The 19,717-nt window shown below is 35.2% G+C and overlaps 1 protein-coding gene and 1 pseudogene across 1 annotated transcript; both read left to right on the forward strand.

Annotated features, from left to right (window-relative positions):
- Positions 1 to 2,436: 2,436 nt before the first annotated feature.
- On the forward strand, positions 2,437 to 3,679 carry LOC149257286 (putative germin-like protein 3-2 pseudogene; annotated as a pseudogene).
- Positions 3,680 to 15,803: 12,124 nt separating this feature from the next.
- LOC149257287 (putative germin-like protein 3-2) lies at positions 15,804 to 16,808 on the forward strand. The gene is made up of 2 exons (XM_089368396.1): positions 15,804 to 15,924; positions 16,115 to 16,808. The coding sequence occupies exons 1-2, from the start codon at positions 15,804 to 15,806 to the stop codon at positions 16,651 to 16,653; spliced, it is 660 nt and encodes a 219-aa protein (XP_089224522.1). The 3' UTR covers positions 16,654 to 16,808.
- Positions 16,809 to 19,717: the final 2,909 nt, after the last annotated feature.

Genomic DNA, 19,717 nt, shown 5'->3' on the forward strand with positions numbered 1-19,717 from the left:
CCACATGAGAGTTTTTGGATGTGTGGCCTATGCACACATTCCAGATCAGCTAAGGAGGAAGTTGGACAGCAAAGGGGAGAAATGTCTTTTCATTGGATACAGTGAGGAATCCAAAGCTTACAGGTTGTATATCCCATCTACCAAGAAATTTTTTGTCAGCAGAGATGTTCAATTCATTGAAGAGGAAGCTTGGGATGGAAGCATAGAGAAAACAGTGAATGTTAAAAATTGTTTGTCTCATGATGAAGATGATGAGGAGGTGGTTGAAATACATCCCCAAACAGCAGCGCCAACACAAGGACAGCAAGGGACAACATTGAGGATAAATGAAAGTGCTTCTCCGAGCACACCACAAGGAGGAAATTCAAGTGCATCTTCAAGCACTTGCACACCAAATGAAAGAGGTAAGAAGTTTAGGAATTTAAGTGACATTTATGAAGAAGGAATGAATTCCTTATTTTCCTTGTATTGTCATGTTGATGATCCTATTCATTTCGAAGAAGCAATTAAAGATAAGAAATGGATAGAAGCTATGGATGAGGAGATGAATTCCATAGAGAGAAACAAAACATGGGATTTGGTTGAGCTACCAAAAGGTAAAGAAGTCATTGGAGTTAAATGGGTTTACAAGACCAAGAGCAATGCTGAAGGTAAAATAGAAAGACACAAGGCAAGGATGGTTGTCAAAGGGTACAAGTAACAATATGGGAGAGATTATGAGGAAACTTTCGCACCGGTTGCAAGAATGGAAACCGTGAGAGCAGTGTTGTCCATAGCAGCACAAAACAAATGGAAAATCTACCAAATGGATGTGAAGTCAGCATTCCTAAATGGAGTGTTAATGGAAGAGGTTTACATTGAACAACCTCTAGGCTATGAGAAGAAAGGTGAAGAGCACAAAGTGTGCAAATTGAAGAAGGCTCTTTATGGGCTGAAGCAAGCGCCAAGAGCATGGTACAGCAGGATAGATTCTTATCTATTGGATAATGAATTTGACAAGTGTGAAGGAGAACCCACCGTCTACATCAAAGAAAAAGATGGTAAAATTTTAATTGTTGTCTTATATGTTGATGATGTTATTTTCACAGGTAATGATGATCAGCTCATTGAGAATTTTAAATCAGTCATGAAAGAGGAATTTGAAATGACTGACATGGGTTTCTTGAGATACTTCTTAGGCATAGAAGTAGATCAAAATGAAAAAGGAATTTTTATCTCACAAGCTAGAAATGTAAATCAAGTGTTGGGCAGATTTAACATGCAAGAATGCAAAGCAGCGATCACTCCCACAGTAATGGGATTAAAACTCAGCAGAGAGGACAGCAGCAAGGATTTTGATCCTAGTTTGTACAAGAGTATTGTTGGCAGCCTTATGTATTTAACAGCAACTAGGCCTGACATTATGTTTGCTGTTAGTTTAATTTCCAAATTCATGGAGAGGCCAAAGGAGGCACATTGGCAGGCAGCAAAAAGAATTTTAAGGTATGTCAAAGGTACCAAAAGGTTTGGAATTTTATATAATGTCTCAGAACATTCAGATTTAATTGGATACACTGATAGTGATTGGGCTGGAAGTGTAGATGATCGGAAAAGCACTTCCGGTTATGTTTTTCATATGGGTTCAGGAGCCATTTCATGGGCTTCTAAGAAGCAGTCCATTGTAGCATTGTCTACAGCAGAGGCTGAATATGTGGCAGCTACAGCAGCAGCATGTCAAGCGATTTGGATGAGAAGAATGTTGAGGAGCTTAGGCCAAGAGCAGGCAAAAGCGACAATGATTTTTTGTGACAATAGCTCAGCTATTGCATTGTCAAAGAATTCAGTGTTTCATAAGAGAACGAAACACATTGATACAAGGTTTCACTACATTAGAGAATTGGTGAACAATGGAGAAATTGTCCTAGAACATTGCAGGACTCAAGAACAGGTAGCAGACATCTTGACAAAGCCATTGGATCAGAAAAGCTTTGAATTTTTGAGGAAGTGTCTGGGTATGACCGAATGCCCAGCAGTTGAAATTAAAGGGGAGTGTTGAAATATAATTTCAACCGCGTCCGTTTGTTTGTACAACGCCGAAAACCGCCTAAGCAAAACCACTTAAACCTATCGGACCGCCTTTGGTCATCTGGCTGTTTCCGTACAGTGGACTCCGATACAATTATACTCAGCCACGTGGTCCTCTACATACGTCAGCAGGACTGACATTTCGGAGCCTAAAGTTCAGCGTGAAGTGGGCTCCCGATATTCATTCCAGTCGTCCGATCGCCTTCGGTGTTCTCCGTCGTCGATTGTTTCAAAGTTGCATTCGAGCCAGCATTAATGACTTTGCGTGGAGTGAATTGAAGTTTGAGTTGACCGCCGTAAAATCATTCAATGCATAGTTATTGTGGTTCGTAAGTTTTTGGTAGAACAGTAAATTTTAATTACACTGGAGCTATGGGCGCATATGCATGTTACGTTTTTTTTGTATGGCATATGTGTACTTTGTAAGTTATGTTTTTGAGTGCACGTTGACCATTTTTTTGTAATGGAAACATAACAAGTAAAAACGTGCTCTGTATTTTTTTTGTTGTAATTTTTGCACATGGGATGAACCTGAAGCTCGCGGCAGCGAAAGAACAAGGGAGCAGCAGATGAATTTTTATGTATTTCCTGTGGTAGGAAAAGATATGAATGCACAGCAGTGCCAATAGAGAAAATGAGGAGGAAAAATGAAAAATTGTATGATCTGAGTAAATTTTTTTTGTGAATGTAATGTAAGATTTACTGCATATGTAAAAATTTATTTTACAGTAGTAAATGTAAATGGGTTTTTACACACCAACAGTGTAAATTCTCAGGTGCAGAAAGAGTAAATATTTTGTTGAATGTATTTTGGTAAATCCCTCTCAGTAAAAGAGGATGAATATGTATCAGGCATTATATTTTAATGAATAGAAATCATTTTATGGTGGTGTAATACTCTGTTCTCAAGAAAAAAAATTTAAAAGCTTCCCTGTGCAAAGGATAAGGAAACAGAGCATTGCCTCTGTGTGTTCAGTTTTTTTTTTTTTTGGGGATTTTATCAGAAAAATCCCCAACAGTGTAAGGATGCAAGCATGGTTACCGCAAATGACTTCATGTTCAGGGGCCTAAATATTGCAGGGGATACAAGTAACATGATGGGATCCAACGTCACTGTAGCCAATGTAATGCAGATACCAGGCTTAAACACCTTGTGGATCTCCATGGCTCGGATTGATTTCGCTGCTCCACTCAGCCTTAATCCCCCTCACACTCATCCGCGGGCCACAGAAATCTTGGTCGTCATGGAGGGTACTCTCTCAGTCGGCTTTATCACCACTGCCAATAAATTGTTCAGCAAAACGCTTGAGAAGGGAGACGTGTTCGTGTTCCCCAAAGGTCTGGTGCACTTCCAACAGAACGTGGGCTATGGCAACGCAGTGGCCATCTCTGCACTAAACAGCCAGCTTCCGGGAACCCAGCAGGTCGCCCAATCCTTGTTTGGAGCCTCTCCCCCGGTTGATGCCTCCCTTCTGGCCAAAGCTTTCAAGATCGATGCCTCCCTCGTGCAACTTCTCCAAAGGAAATTCTTGGGTTGATGCCCACTCATCTAATTCAATCATTCATTCATGCCAGGAGTCACCAGTCATTCGTCGGCTGTTATGCGACCAAACAAACAAATAAATAAAACCTCTCTTTCCCTCACGTACGTGTATAGTCGTGACTCCTCTATATGCAATAAAGGAAAATTTTACATCAATATGGGTGTTTGAGAGTTTTATGTTATAATCATTTACACCTTTCTGTTTCTGTTTAATGGACACGACACTGCCTAATAGCTTATCGGTTGAATTGATGGAGCCCTGCACGACGCATCTCATCTTATGCAAACAAAATAAAAGTATTTGTCTTTTAATTGTGATGCAAACAAAAGAAATGTATTTGACTTCGAATTAAACACGGGATATAAAGAAACACTCTTATCATTTAATCCGTACTGGTGTCCTTTTTGGTAATGTGAAATTTCCGTGTTGCGATCGTTTACTCTTTGACACAACATACCCTAATATCTCCGCTAAATACATCGACCACGGCATCATGCCTCTCTTCCAAACAAAACAAATATATGGCTGAGGTGAAAAAAATACACTCACTGCATTATAAGGACTAAATGAATGACTGATTAAATTTAGTTTTTTCCTCTGGTGACACGACTTTAAATTTAGATTTTGAGTCTGGTGGACATGATTTAAATTTAGGTTTTGCTTCGGGATAAATCGTTTGAAATTTGATTTCAAAATATGTTCTTAAATTAATTTTTAATGACTTTTGGATTTTGGATTTTGTATTTGAATGGTAAAATTAAAAAAAAAAAAAAAAAAATAATTTTGCATTTGAATTTGAAATAATAATAAAAATTCCAAATTTCAGTTCTGTATTTGAAATGCTAAAAAGGTTGTATGAATTCTTTTAAAATAAATAAATAGTAGTATACTATTTTTAACCACATAAATATACATATAAACATCACTATATTATTTGACTTTATCAGTTTTAGATTTTGAATTTGAATTTGAAATGATAAAAAGAGATATGAATTTCAATAGAATAACAACTCAAATGTTGCCTATTTTTTTTTTAATGGAGAGCCGAATTAAAATTTATTGCAATTAAATACAAACAGGTGGATGGATACCCCCTAATTTCTGAAATATAACACAAAATTTATATAGACCATCCATATGAATAAGAATTTATTGCAATTAAACATAAACAGGAGGATGGATACTCCCCCAATTTCTGAAGTATAAAACAAAGGGATGGATACTCCCCCAATTTTTGAAATATAAAACAAAATTTATATAGGCCATCTATATGAATAAGAATCTCTACTGAGGGAACAACTTATGCAATCTAGACCATTCTACCTTGTAGGTAGTTATGGGCACATTGTATTTATTAACATATATGCCAAACAAATATAAAGAAATCCCAAATATTTACCTCCTCTTTTAAAGTTAAAAATATAATTTAAAGTTTAATGTAAGTTTTACATTAAATTTTAAGCAAATTGTATTACTATTAAATAAATAAATTTTAAAACTACATTTTACATTAAAAATTTACACTTGGGAATATTTCAGAAATTGGGTTTTACATTTTGTATATTTTTAGTAAATAGATTTTTTTTCAACCAATACATTAATAATAATGTTTAATGAAAAACAAATATTACAAATACATTGATACTTTACAAATTACTAATTAATATTAACAACACTCATGTGAATAATAATAATAATAATAATTTTAATTACATTATTAATGCATCACTACTATTATTATCAATGTTAACAATAATAATATTTTTTTGTAGAATAACATTAATATTACTAATAACATTTGAGTAGCGATGTTAACAAGAATAAGACTAGTATTATTAACATTGAAATTATTAACTTGAACATTAACATTATTAATATAAATATTATTAACCTTAATACTGATAAATAACATTAGTAATATTTCAATTCTAGTCATTAATAAGGACGATGGTAATGTTTTAGATGTTAACAATATTAATAAAAAAATGTTTACACTAATATTATTCACAATATTATTATTTCTTTTTTCTCAGTATAGACTAAATCTATTAAGTAAACGTATGGTACAATGAGAGCTTACAACCAAGAGAGACAAGAACAAAGGCATCCGGAAAGGATAGGCTATCCATGTCGGCTCCTAAGAGAAGAAGAGAAGAGAGCAGAACTGAGCATGAAGAAGCAAGAGGAACAGAGGAGCGAGGAACAGAGGAGCAGGAACCGAATAGAGGATTCTACCCAACATGTGTAGTATCGACTATTCGGCATTTTTTCCCTTTTTTTTTACCAACTTTGACCCAATCAAGAGAACTTTGCTGGGCTGGCCTGATCTGCAAACTGAGATGTGCTGGCGGAGAGGCCTCCTTGTCTGAATCCGAGGTGGAGGATTCATGATTCCTTTTCTGTGAGACTGGTAGAACAGACGGATCCACAGGACCAGTCGCTGGCGGATCCTGTGCTGGCTCTGCTGCCAGTCCTTCCATATTCTCTTCCTCTTCATCCGAGCTGGAGTCAAAATCGTCCATGGGGGTAGGATCATGTGGCTTCCAGCTTTTGGATTTCTGTTTATGAATGGATTTCTTCTTTTTGGCCGGCATCGTGGGACAAGAGCTTTGGAGGTGTCCTGTATGATGGCAATTTCGGCAGCGAAAGGCTGTGTTCTCGTAATCCAAGGTTTGAGTCCAGTGGAAGTCTCCAATTTTGAGATTAATCTGGTCCGGGAGACCTTTGCTCATATCTATTTCTGCACAAATTCTGGAAAAGGTGTATAAACCTTTATCCCCTCTAGTGATGTCTGTGTCTAGGAAGCGGCCTAGAGAATCGCCAATCCCTTGGAATACAGCAAAGTGCCATAGATGCGCCGAGAGGTTTGGAAGTCTGACCCAAATGGAAAGTTTAGTGATGACTGCTGTAGAAGGATCGAAATTTGGGAACCAAGGGGTGAGGAATAGGCCAGCTGTACCCCAGAACCATGGGCCATCAGTTAAGCCTTTTTTATAGTCCTCACCGAAAGCAAACACTACGATGAAGAAACCCTTTGAGCATAACAGAACCTTGCAGTTGTTGGTCCAGTTAGTGTGAAGCCATTGGTAGAGGTCTGTTGTGCATGGCCATAACCCATTGAACCTGCAAATAATGGCATGTTCAACAAACTTTTGAGTTTGCTCATCCAGCGATGGATGCTTTATTTCAATGGATGGGTTTTCTTCCAGTTTGTCCACCAGAAAGGGATTGGGAGCCTAAGTTGGAGGAGCTATTCTCTTAGGTCACTGAGCATGGACAACGTCCTTGTTTGAAAATGCCCCAGCTGAGGAGGACTGTTCCCCAACTCCCCCTCTCAAACGAAAGGTAAAAACAATGGAAGCATTTCTCTTAATACTGTAAAAAGACAGGGGGTTAAGATCCTTGAGCTGTTTACCTTCATAGAGAAGTCGATGAGCTGCGGATGGAATCCCTACCTTGAGTTTAGAGCAAACTTGAGGTCTTGCACTTGATCTGACGCTCTCACCCATTGTAGCAGCGTTTTGCTTGAGTTTAGCCTGATCAGTATCTGGAACGAGGCAGAGAGATCAGATGGTTGCTTGCTTCTGCAGATCTAAGACGTGAGAAGGCTGGAAGTTTGAAGGGCTTTCTTTTCGTGAACTTGCCGCGGGGGTTTGTGAGGAGATGAGGAGAGAATCCTCAGGTCGTTGGTTCTGTCATTGCGATCCGCCCCAAAGAGTTTCCATATGGTCCATCCGTGCCGAATCAGGAAGCTTGAAGAGTTCTGAGGGTCAGTAACAGAGAAATGGTGAATCTTGGGGGATAGAGAAGGTGTAAATATGATTGAGCAGCCTTTCAGGGCAAAGACTTTCTTCCCACGAGCCGCCGCCTGGGAAAAAATGAGAGCATAGTCTGCAGGTTCGTTCTTATCCAATGCATCTGCAGTCAGTTGGGGGCTGCTATATCTAGATGCAGCAGAAGAGGACCAAGAGCGGGCTGCCCCAGCGACCAGATCGGCGTAGAGTAGATGGGGGGGAACGATCAGGAGATATTTGAAATCATGCAAACCAGAAATGAGAGCGAATACCTGCGTTCCCTGTGTTGAACGCGCATCACCAGCAGCGGCAGGGCTGAGCAGGGGCCATACGGAGGCCGAGACAGGGGAGGCGGCAGAAACTCGGCTAGGGTTCATCTTTGCCTCAAGATCACTCAACAAAATATTTTAGGGACCAAAAGCCTCACTCAATCATTCACAATATTATTATTAACATCATTAATACATTATTAATAATATCAATATAATACAATTCAACCAAATTAAAGAGACATAAAGTCAAAACTCTTCCACAATGTGTCAGGCTTGCATGCGCAGGTGGTTTCCTTAATCACGCAAAAAGTCGAGCAAAAACAAAAACTCTCCACTCAAGGAATAGTTTTGAGCAAATATTGATGGGTAGTTAGACTTGAAAGGCGTCAAATCTATGCCAAATTAGTTTCCTGATGAGATTGTGAAACAAAAAGGTTGCAGGAACGGGCGAAAGGTGTATTTTCTTTTTCATAGATCCATATTGCATTGTTCCCGTGTGCATAATTGTGGATATGTTCCATGCATAGCCATCTTGGAGCGTCCTTGTGTACGTGAAAGGAGGAATACATTTTCAAGAGATTATCATATTGCTTGGAAATTAAGAGAGGAGAATCCCAACACATGTGATACCCCTGGTGCTCTTCTTTTGAAAATCACGACTATTTTTAGATTATTGTGATTATTATTTGAATTTAGTGATTGTGGAAGCAAGGATTGGAATTGATGGATTATGGAATGAAATTTTATATTATGAATACATGTTTTGTTGGGAATTGTATGGGAAAGAAAACATAAGTAATAGGGACTTTTTTCTATTTTAGAATATTGTCAAGTGGTTAAGTCCACATAGCTTGACCAAATATTTTCCTAAGAAAAATCCGAGGAGAAATTAATATTAAGAAAATAACATAATTGAAGAGAAATATTATGCTAAATTATTATTGAGGAAATATCATAATGAGAGAGAATGATTAAGTTAAGAATTTAGCTAGAGATAAATGATAAGCTGGGTGAAAAGGAAAAGAAAGCACAACTAGAGAGAAAGATGTGCTTTAAAGGCAAAAGGAAAGAATTTTTCCTAATTAAAAAGGAAAGCCTAGCTAATTAAGGGAAAAATATGTTGGGAAGAATTATAAAATACCACTAAGGAATACATAAGGGTTTGTTGTTTCAAGAGACAAGAAATTGACCTCTGGGGGAATTACTGGTAGTAACTCATTGGTTGGGAGGAACATGCTCTCTCCCATAGGTTTCCGAGGAGACTATTCTATTGAATATCTGAGAAGGAGATAATTCTATAGAATTCTAATTGAAATAGAGGGATATTACATGTCCACCCATGGTCAACATAGTCATCATGGTTGGCCATAGGCACCCATGGGCAACCATTACCAAACATGGACAATAATGGTGAATAGTGGTAATTTTCTTTCAATCACATCTTATCACATTAAAGTATATGGTAAAGTGGGATGTTACATCTTACTATGTGTGACTGCAACCTTACAAAATTTTATACCCAAAATTGACTATAATCCAACCCTAGATACCCTTAGTTGATCTTTGTGAATGCTTAAAATTATATGTTTGATGGTTGTATGAATTACATATCCTCTTCAGGTTTGAGGGTTTCTTAAAGGTATCTATAGATCAAGACAAAACACAAATTCCTTATCAAAGAACAGGCCTACAAACTTGTGGCTAGGGTTTCTTCTGCCACTCGTCCTCCTCTAACTAGTGCTATGATACCACTTGTTGGTTTTTAGAATTTGTCAAAACATTTTCAACAAAGAAGTAATGATAGAAAACACTTAAATTTTATGTGGTAAAACAATGAAAATTTATCAAGAAAATATCCATGAGACAAGGTAAGTCAGCCATGGTTAACCATCATGTTCAACCATTATCAAACATGGAAAGCCATGGTCAGTGGTGGTAAACCATTGCCAATGATAATCTATCATAGTGAATGGTAAATTTTTTCAAATTATGTTCACCCATGGTCAACATGGTAATCATGGTTGACCAGAGTCAGCCATGGTCAACCATTACCAAAGATGGGCAATGATTGTCAATAGTGGTAAACCATTTTCAATCATAATCTATCATATTAAAGTATAGGTTGAAGTGGACTAGCATGGTCATCCATAGTCAACTATAGGTTTACCATAGTAAACCCTCCTCGACTATAACTTGAACAAATTTACCATAGTCATGGATAGTCAACCATTGTCTACTAATCTTTCCCACACACGTTGATCATCATCTAACACAACAACATTAATAAATTGTGCTTGATATATGCCGATCGATGACATTTTGCACCTTTTATATGCCAATAGACGTATGGAAATTATATCGATCGACATATATCAACCACATTTACTAATGTGGTTGTGATAGTTTCTATTCATTGAAAAGATAAATCACTTTTTGCAAGCAATCACACACAATACACAATCAATGTCCTGCCAAACCTAGTCTTGTCTTCTACATTAGTCCTTGAAGGAGGAGTGAGTTACTGTATTGAAACTTTTGATTATTTATTTTCATAATTTTATGGAAAGCTCCATTGTTTTTTATGCACGAGCATCTTACCTCCAAATCAAAATAACTTTTGACTAGAATAGTCATTTTCATTTACCAAGGGAGTTGGTTCCCTAATTGAGTGCAATTATTTATTTAATTGTGTTTTCGTATGTTTTCTTAAGAAATGTACACAAGTGATGAAAATGAGGAGTATTGTAACTAGATATCTCTCTTTTAGAATATATATATCGAGAATATTTGAGAGAGTTAGAGAGAAATGAGGGAAGTTAGATTGTTGAAATATTTATGGACCTAGGAATCCTAGAATAGGGGTTTTAGGTGAGGATTTTATGGATCTAAACCATAATATAGTTCAGAATCCTTATGTATAAATATGTAGCTAAAGTAAGATCATGTGTGTGTGTGGGGAAAGAGAGAGAACGAAGACGCTTGAGGAGTCAAGTATTGCTTCAAAGCCAAGAAAGGGCCATGCAATGTAAATATAGCTACAAGGGCCTGTGTAAAGTATTCTTTGTACATATATTAATAGAAGAAACACTTTGATGCAAATGCTTGACCTGCGTGCTGAGATTCTGGCCATTCTCAAAGTCTTTTTACAATACGAAGTTGATTCTGTGTATTATGTTGAATTCAATATATACATGTTAATTGCAAGTGAATCGAAGATCAGGTGGAATTGCAATAAGAGAAAGTGTCGTCAAAAGTGCGCAGAGGCCAGAGGACTGTTGTTTGAAGCTCAGGGGGGACAACATCTCAAACCACAATTCAAATACAGAGGAATTGAATGCACTTAAGAGAGTCGTGCAACTGAATTGATTATAGTAGAGCAATGGAATCATGGTGATCCTAGGAGATTGAAGAAGAAATATGACGGATCAATGTGTATAAGTGTGTATGAAGAAGACTAGAGGATTGGAGAAGGACCAAGATCAAAAAAGAAAGGATGAGGATAGAGGAAAAACTGGTAGAAGAATCCAAACACGAAGACGATCACAACACCTAGTTTTTTTTTAAGTCCCGATGGAAGTCCGTCACTTGACAGCGTCGGGAGATGGAAATTGATAGCGCCAGGTCAAAGGATTTATCCTAGAAGGATAAGAAAACAGTTTCTTGACAACTTCGGGCCGAAGGAATTATCCTAGAAAGAGAAGATGAGTGCCTAACTAGAATAGGCATGATGATTGGGACTGGGCTAACATGTGAGCCCAACTAATCAATAGAGGGCTAGGATTGTTTGGATCATTACACGGAGTTGAGTGTGGGCCAGCTAAGATACGGATATACCGAGACTTATTTCAATAGTGAGCCGGGTATCAAAGTAATGAGGCCTTTGTAAATATCGGATGTGGGTAGCGGTAGACATAGGAGCCAACAATCAATGTCGAGACAATACAAGTGGACCATCCCGGGAAGCTTCAAGCCCAAATGTTTTTATGATTTAATGTAAGGGACTTGGCCCGGGATGATGGATCGCATGGTTATAAGGCATGGTCACAAGGAGAATGAAGAGAAGCCTAAGACCGATGGGAAATTGGGGCTTTCTACACTTACATGAGGGGAGTCAAGGTACAATTCACATGAGGTATCCACACCTGTTTTAATAAGTAAGGGCCGAGGCCACAAGAATTTGAATATATATAGAAAGGGTTGATACCCTTTAGTGCCTCCCACTAGAAATTAGATTATAAAAAGGTTATATCCTTTGAAATCCTCCCACTGTGACTATATTATTATTTTGTAAGTTGTACGCTATTATACAGGGTTGAAGGAAGTGCATCTTTGATAGAGGTTTGGGCACTGTGGGTTTTCTAAGCCAGGGATTTAAGCAGGGTCGGATTGGGCCTACATCAAAGTGGTATCAGAGCAGGAATTCTATCTGAACCTCACAATAGGGAGGTTGAAAGGAGTAAAGAAGTAGATGGAAAAGAAGAAAGAACAAATTTAGTAGAACTAATCAAAGGAGATCCTGGCACAAGAAGCTGAGAGGAAGCTTAAGAAGAAGGATCAAATATGGAGGGGTTCGAATGAGATTGCGGGTTGTCCATATTTTGAGGTTTTTCCTTGTTGAGAATTTGAGGCAGAATGCCAGACAAGTGAAATTGAGCATGGAGGAAAAAATTTCAATGCTTATGACTAGATAGAAGGGTATAGATGAATTTTATATTTCTGACTAAAATGAAGAATATATAGGTAAATATTATCTAGTATCTACCATCAAGAATGTTGTTATTACAATTCTTGTTTTAATGGATCCATGAGTCGGTTCATAAAGGACGCCGACATCATTCTTGGACCAAATGCGATGAGGATAATTAATGAACGAACGATTGTTGCAATTTCTCGAGACAAGAAGGCTAACTTTGTTAGTTAGAAAAATGTTTTAATTTTTTCATATCTAAGATGAGACATGTGCTCTTTCTCTATTATCTATATAAAATTCATTTGATGTTTCTCTATTAGCTATAAAAGTGGGTATATTTAAGGTTAAGACCATAGTAAGAGATACCAGTTTATGTGACTTTAAAGGTCACTTAGTTAGCAATTTTATTTAGAAATTCAAAATAAAATGCAATAAATATCTTGATAGCCTTTCAAGATCCTTTAGGAGGCTGAGAATAACTAGCGAGATGAGAAATGTTTACAAATTCGATGTATTTTTGGTAGAGATACCGTTGAGATAACATGGGAGAAAAGAGATATTGGACATGCAAATGTAGCCATGTCCACTATTTCAATGAGCTTATGTGTCGGAACATAGAGATCGATTGTAAATATCAAATCAATGCAATGATCACAAGTGCCATTGGATTTTATTTTAGATGTCCTTGTTGATAAAAATGTTATTGTATTCATTTGATGAGAGTCACTGCTATGCTCCAACAACTCAAACAAGTGGAGCAAAGCTCGAAAAATATAGATATGTAAAACCTACAATTGTAAAAACTTGAAGAGCCTGCAATTTGAAGATAGGGAGGGATGTAGGGGAAGAGAGATATTTTTTTAATAGTTTAGGACACTATTGGATTAGAGAAGCTATACGTCATCGGGGTTCTAAGACATGCACATGGGTATTTTTTTCCAATCGTTTAATGTATGTAGGATCTGTAAGTTTGACAACGTAACTTTATGAGGTGGTTATGAGACATTTCACATGCTAATGAAGCCCAATTATGTTGGGAAACTTGGATAATATCTGCGAGATTGTACCGTTTTTTGAGGGCTATGAGATATTTCATGTGATAATGATGTCCAATGATGCTGGGAAACTTGGATAATGTCTATGAGACTATACCATTCAGTGGAATAGGGAGTAAATTGAAGGAGTCTTACTAAATCAAGCATTTCTTTCAAAGCTAAAGCCTTTGGAGGATTTTTGGTTCTATTATTTATTGTGCCAATGTGTGTAAGTTTCATTTTCAAAAGAGTAAGTCTAAAGAGAGGGTGTTAAATTATAAAGCTTCTTTATGTAAAATGACAAGATATTATGCGTCATTTTTGGATGATGGTTCACACGATCACTCGATCACCTCCATGAATAGGAAGTATTTAGATTTTATAAACAATTGCAATATCTACAACATAGACATATGTTATTGTAACACAAGCTAATATCAAATATCTTATTTGAATCCCTCACATTGATTCACTGTTTGTTGCCTTGTCATTGTGGCTCTCATTCAATTAGATCATATTCCAATACAGGCGAGGAGGGGAAATCGCAAAATTAACAAACAACTTATCCCATTCCATGTAATTTTCAAAATCATAAACAATGTGAGCAAGAAATTTATGAGATGTTAGACCAAGGAGTGGGTTATTGTGATCAAAAGTATCTCTCTTTTTGACTAATTTAAGAAGTAAATAAACATTGCTAAAATAGGAACAAATTCTCATAAACTCCATAGTGAAATAGGGTGTTGGTCACTTCGGAAAACGCCATTGGATGAAATATTTTGTCACCTTTGCAAGAGTAAGAGCGTTGAAGATGAAAAGAACCTTCTCTTGAATTGTGATATTCTACTGCCCTTTGATTTAATTTTCAAAATATCTGTCACTCTACTAGTCTTCTTTATAAACATTTTTTTTCTTCAGCTTGAATTAGTTTAATTCTATATCATTTTCAAATTCAATGCATGCATTTTAAAAAATGCAATATAATTGAGAAGGTAAAAGAAGAATCATAACAACACATTTCTTTTTTTTGGTACAGTAAGAAGTTATTAAAAAAAAAGAACATACATTTATATGCGATATTCTTTTAAACCAAATTTATTTTCTAGCACACATATTTGATGAGAAAATTATTAGTTTAAGTTTTATATATTTTTATGTGATATTGTTTTAAATCAAATTTATTGTGTAGCACACGTATTTGATTAGAAATCTATTAATTTAAGTTTTATAAATCAATACAAAAATAAAAAATAAAATAAATCTTAATAAAAATTGGTAAAAAGAATCTGAAATGTTAATAGGAAATATAATTTTGCAAATTACTTTTTAACAAGTGGGAATGGAGTTTTTTTTTGGAGTAAGGATTAGGGTAATTTTCATGTTAGGTTAATTTTCATCTTAATATTGAACGAAGTTTGACTTAGCTTCTTTGGGGACAGTTAACACAATCCTCATCAAGAACATAAACGCTATACAATTAAGAAAGTGAAAAACTCATCATAGCAATAATTTTTTTTGGTAATGTTGGAAGTTATTAAAAATAAAGTAATATATATTTGAATATATTTTTATGAGATATTTTTTAAAATTAAATTTATAAGTACATTTTTAATTTTTTTTCAATTAACTTAAAAGAAATGAAGAATCTAACTAAAAAAAGAAAAGAAATTGAATTTTTTATACTAAACACAAATTTGCAAATTATCTTTTGGAATAACTTAAAAGATAGCAACTTATCCATCCACCATTGATATCCATAGAAAGAAACCACAATACCAGAAAACTACTGCAAAATGAGGTTGTACTTGTTTTTTGAAAGTAATGATGAGGGTAATTTGCGTAAAGCGTGGCTGTTTCATGTTACTGAACAATGTTTGACTTAGCTGCTTTCCCGCAGGGTTAACACACACAATGGAAAGATGGTTTGGTGCAGTAAATGCGCGTGACAAATACATAATAATGTTAAACATCACATCGATGACTGTCTATATATATATTTAATTGTGGACGACTTAGTTCAAAGTTTATATATAATTTATATATTTTATAAAATATTTCCAAACAGAAAAGGTGTGTCGTGCAATACTATTCTGTTTAACAAATAAAAGAAAAACAGAATACCAAGTCTGCATGGAGGAACCCGAAATTGTTCAATCTAAAACATATCCCTTCTTCCCTTGGTTGAGACGCAGCAAGATCCAATCAGGACAGGGTCATATGTGGTAGCCAATGACTATGAAACACGCAACCGCGTCCAAGTACAAGAAAGAGTCCATCAAGCACTTAGCGTTGGCGGCGTTGCTGTTATAAAAAGGAAGAATGCTCTTCATATTTCATCAAACTCCATCTACTCGAATCGAATCGAAGAATAGTAGTCAGTCAGTTGCCTGCAATCCAGTCCAGTGATGAAATCCTTTCTAGCGCTAGCGCTTGTAGTACTAGTGGCGCATAATATTGTTAATATTGTGCGTGCAGGTGATGCAGATCCTTTACAAGACGTTTGTGTGGCTGACACGAGGAGTGGAGGTATGTAAGACTTTGAGTTTGAGGCCGTGATCATGTGTTTGCTAATCAGGGTTTCCTTTCGTTTCATGTGATGTGAATAATAATATAATCTGATCATATATATGTTTATTAGGTTTTCGATTCGTTTCATGCGATGTGAATAATAATATAATCTGATCATATATATATGTTTATTTGACTGTAATTGCAGTTAATGTGAACGGGTTCCCGTGTCTGGATGCAAGCATGGTTACTGCAAATCACTTCATGTTCAGGGGCCTTGATATTGCAGGGGATACAAGTAACATGATGGGATCCAACGTCACTGCAGCCAATGTAATGCAGATACCAGGCTTAAACACCTTGGGAATCTCCATGGCTCGGATTGATTTCGCTGCTCCTCTCGGCCTTAATCCCCCTCACACTCATCCGCGGGCCACAGAAATCTTGGTGGTCATGGAGGGTACTCTCTCAGTCGGTTTTATCACCACTGCCAATATATTGTTCAGCAAAACACTTGAGAAGGGAGACGTGTTCGTGTTCCCCAAAGGTCTGGTGCATTTCCAACAGAACGTGGGCTATGGCAATGCAGTGGCCATCTCTGCACTGAGCAGCCAGCTTCCAGGAACCCAGCAGGTCGCCCAATCCTTGTTTGGAGCCTCTCCCCCGGTTGATGCCTCCCTTCTGGCCAAAGCTTTCAAGATCGATGCCTCCCTCGTGCAACTTCTCCAAAGGAAATTCTTGGGTTGATGCCCACTCATCTAATTCAATCATTCATTCATGCCAGGAGTCACCAGTCATTCGTCGGCTGTTATGCGACCAAACAAACAAATCAATAAAACCTCTCTTTCCCTCACGTACGTGTACACTCGTGACTCCTCTATATGCAATAAAGGAAAATTTTACATCAATATGGGTGTTTGAGAGTTTTATGTTATAATCATTTACGCCTTTCTGTTTCTGTTTAATGGACACGACACTGCCTAATAGCTTATCGGTTGAATTGATGGAGCCCTGCACGATGCATCTCATCTGATGAACAAAATAAAAGTATTTGACTTTTAATTAAAGAATGGATATAAAGAAACTCTCTTATCATTTAATTTCCGTGTTGCGATCGTTTACTCTTTCACACAACATACCCTAATATCTCAGGTGAATACATCGACCACGGCATCATGCCTCTCTTCCAAACAAAACAAAACAAATATATGGCTGAGGTGAAAAAAAATACACTCGCGTTATAACACCCACTGCATTATAAAGACTAAATGGATGACTGATTCATTTCGAGAAACCAATCCGCGGCATTAAATTTAGTTTGAAATTTGATTTCAAAATATGCTCCTTCGATTAATTTGTAGTGACTTTTGGATTTTGCATTTCAATGGTAAAATTAAATTTAGACTTTATTTTTTCGATTTTGTATTTGAATTTGAAATAATAATAAAAATTTCAATTTCAATTCTGTATGTGAAATGCTAAAAAAGTTATATAAATTCGTTTTAAAACAAATAAACAGAAGTAACCACATAAATATACATATAAACATCATCTTATTATTTGACTCTATCAGTTTTAGATTTTGTATTTGAATTTGAAATGATTAAAAGGAAGTAACCACATAAATATACATATAAACATCATCTTATTATTTGACTCTATCAGTTTTAGATTTTGTATTTGAATTTGAAATGATTAAAAGGCATATGAATTTTAATTTTATATTTGAAATGATAAAAAGTTTATATGAATTCGTTTTAAAACAAATAAACAACAGTATGTTATTTTTAACCACATAAAAATACATACCAACATCACCCGATTATTTTAGCAACATAAACACCAAATAAATATAGATAAACACCAAATAAATATTGATACAAGTGTATTATATTATTTCAAAATACCACCTTATTTTTATTAACAAAATAAACACCAAATAAATATACACATAGGTGTATTATATTATTATTTCTATATATATATGTATTCCAAAAGTAGAATATAATTAAGGATTGTATATAGAATGAGAAAACTAGAATAAAAAAGAAGATTGTGATGCTTTGAAAAAATAATTTAGTCTACCAATTATATGAACATTTTTAATTTCTACCTACTTTATCATATTCCTCTTTTTAATTATAATTATTTATCAATTTCTTAACAGAAAAGAGAAAAACGACAATGCCTTTATCAATAATAAAACGTTATCACTACCAACATAATTCTTTTGAATAGCAATGTAATCTTAAGAGATCGTAATGAGGTTTGGATATTTGAATCAACCACATAAAATGGTTGGATAATCTCAACCACAATATATGAATAACATTCTACTTGATATCAACAATTGAATGATGTTCAAATAATAGCAAAATTGGATATTTGAATCAACCACATAAAATGGTTGGATAATCTCAACCACAATATATGAATAACATTCTACTTGATATCAAAAATTGAATGATGTTCAAATAATAGCAAAATTCAGTGAAGACTCGAGAAATGATTTACTATATCTATGTCCATTTATGTAGATATCGTGCATGGTTGTGGAAAGAAAGATTTTGCATGTTATTCATTTCTAGGGTCACATGAAGCTTTATTTCTATATCCATTTTCTACACTACTTTGTTGTTTGTTTACTTTCTGCTTCTTTTTTTTCACTTCAAATTAAAGAGAGAAGAACTTATGTAGGTTTTGGGAAATCACTTTTAGTGACTTTTAATTTTCCATTTATAAGATGATAAAGCCATGGTCAAGATAACAACCAAGTTATACATGCAAGCATATGTTTTCCATGTAGCACAATGTATCTCTACAAGATTTTGAAAATAATTCTTTAAGGTGGATAGTCATGTTTTTAGATTAAGTACATGCATATTTTTCATCCTTTTATTAATGACATATTTTTGTTTTCGTCATCTCCTCTACATCAATAGTGGAGTTTTCACTAATGACTTCCTTGCATATTTAAATCCATATTTAAACCATGTTTATATTTTCACTGTAAATTTAGGATGCTTCCTTCCACAACAATTCAATGAAAGTGGAAGGGGCAAATAAAAGTAATGCTTTTTTTTGTTGTTCTATTACCGTAAAAAAATCATAATAAAAAGTATCGGGGAGAGTGGGAGAACCAAGTTTAGAGAGGGGAAGGGAAGTTTTTGTACATGTTCAATTTGCACTTGTTCACTTTTAAAGCTTAGGGCTGCCTTGTTCCTCTTAAATCAATAGAATAACAACTCAAATTTTACCTAATTGTGTTTTTTTATTATTATTGAGATCCAAATTAAAATTTATTGCAATTAAATATAAACGAGAGGATGGATACTCCCCCGATTTCTGAAATATAACACAAAATTTATATAGGCATCCATATTAATAAGAATCTCTAAGGAGGGAAAAATTTATGCAATTATAAACCATTCTACCTTGTAGTAGTTATGGGCACATTATATTTATTAACATATATGCCAAACAAATATAAAGAAATCCTAAATATTTACATCAGAGAGTTAAAAATATAATTTAAACTTTAAGTTTTACATTAAATTATAAGAAAATTGTATTACGATTAAACAAATAAACTTTAAAACTACATTTTACATTAAAAATTAACACTCTGGGATATTCCATAAATTAGGTTTTACATTGTGTATATTTTTAGTAAATATATATTTTTTATATCAATGCATTAATACTAGTTTTTAATGAAAAACAAATATTACAAATACATTGATAAATTACAAATTACTAATTAATATTAACAACACTCATGTGAATAATAATAATAATATATTTTTAATTA

Source organism: Pinus tabuliformis, chromosome 6 (assembly GCF_031772625.1).
Source record: "Pinus tabuliformis cultivar Carrire ecotype Pingquan chromosome 6, CPIR1, whole genome shotgun sequence".
NCBI classification, from domain to species: Eukaryota; Viridiplantae; Streptophyta; class Pinopsida; order Pinales; family Pinaceae; genus Pinus; species Pinus tabuliformis.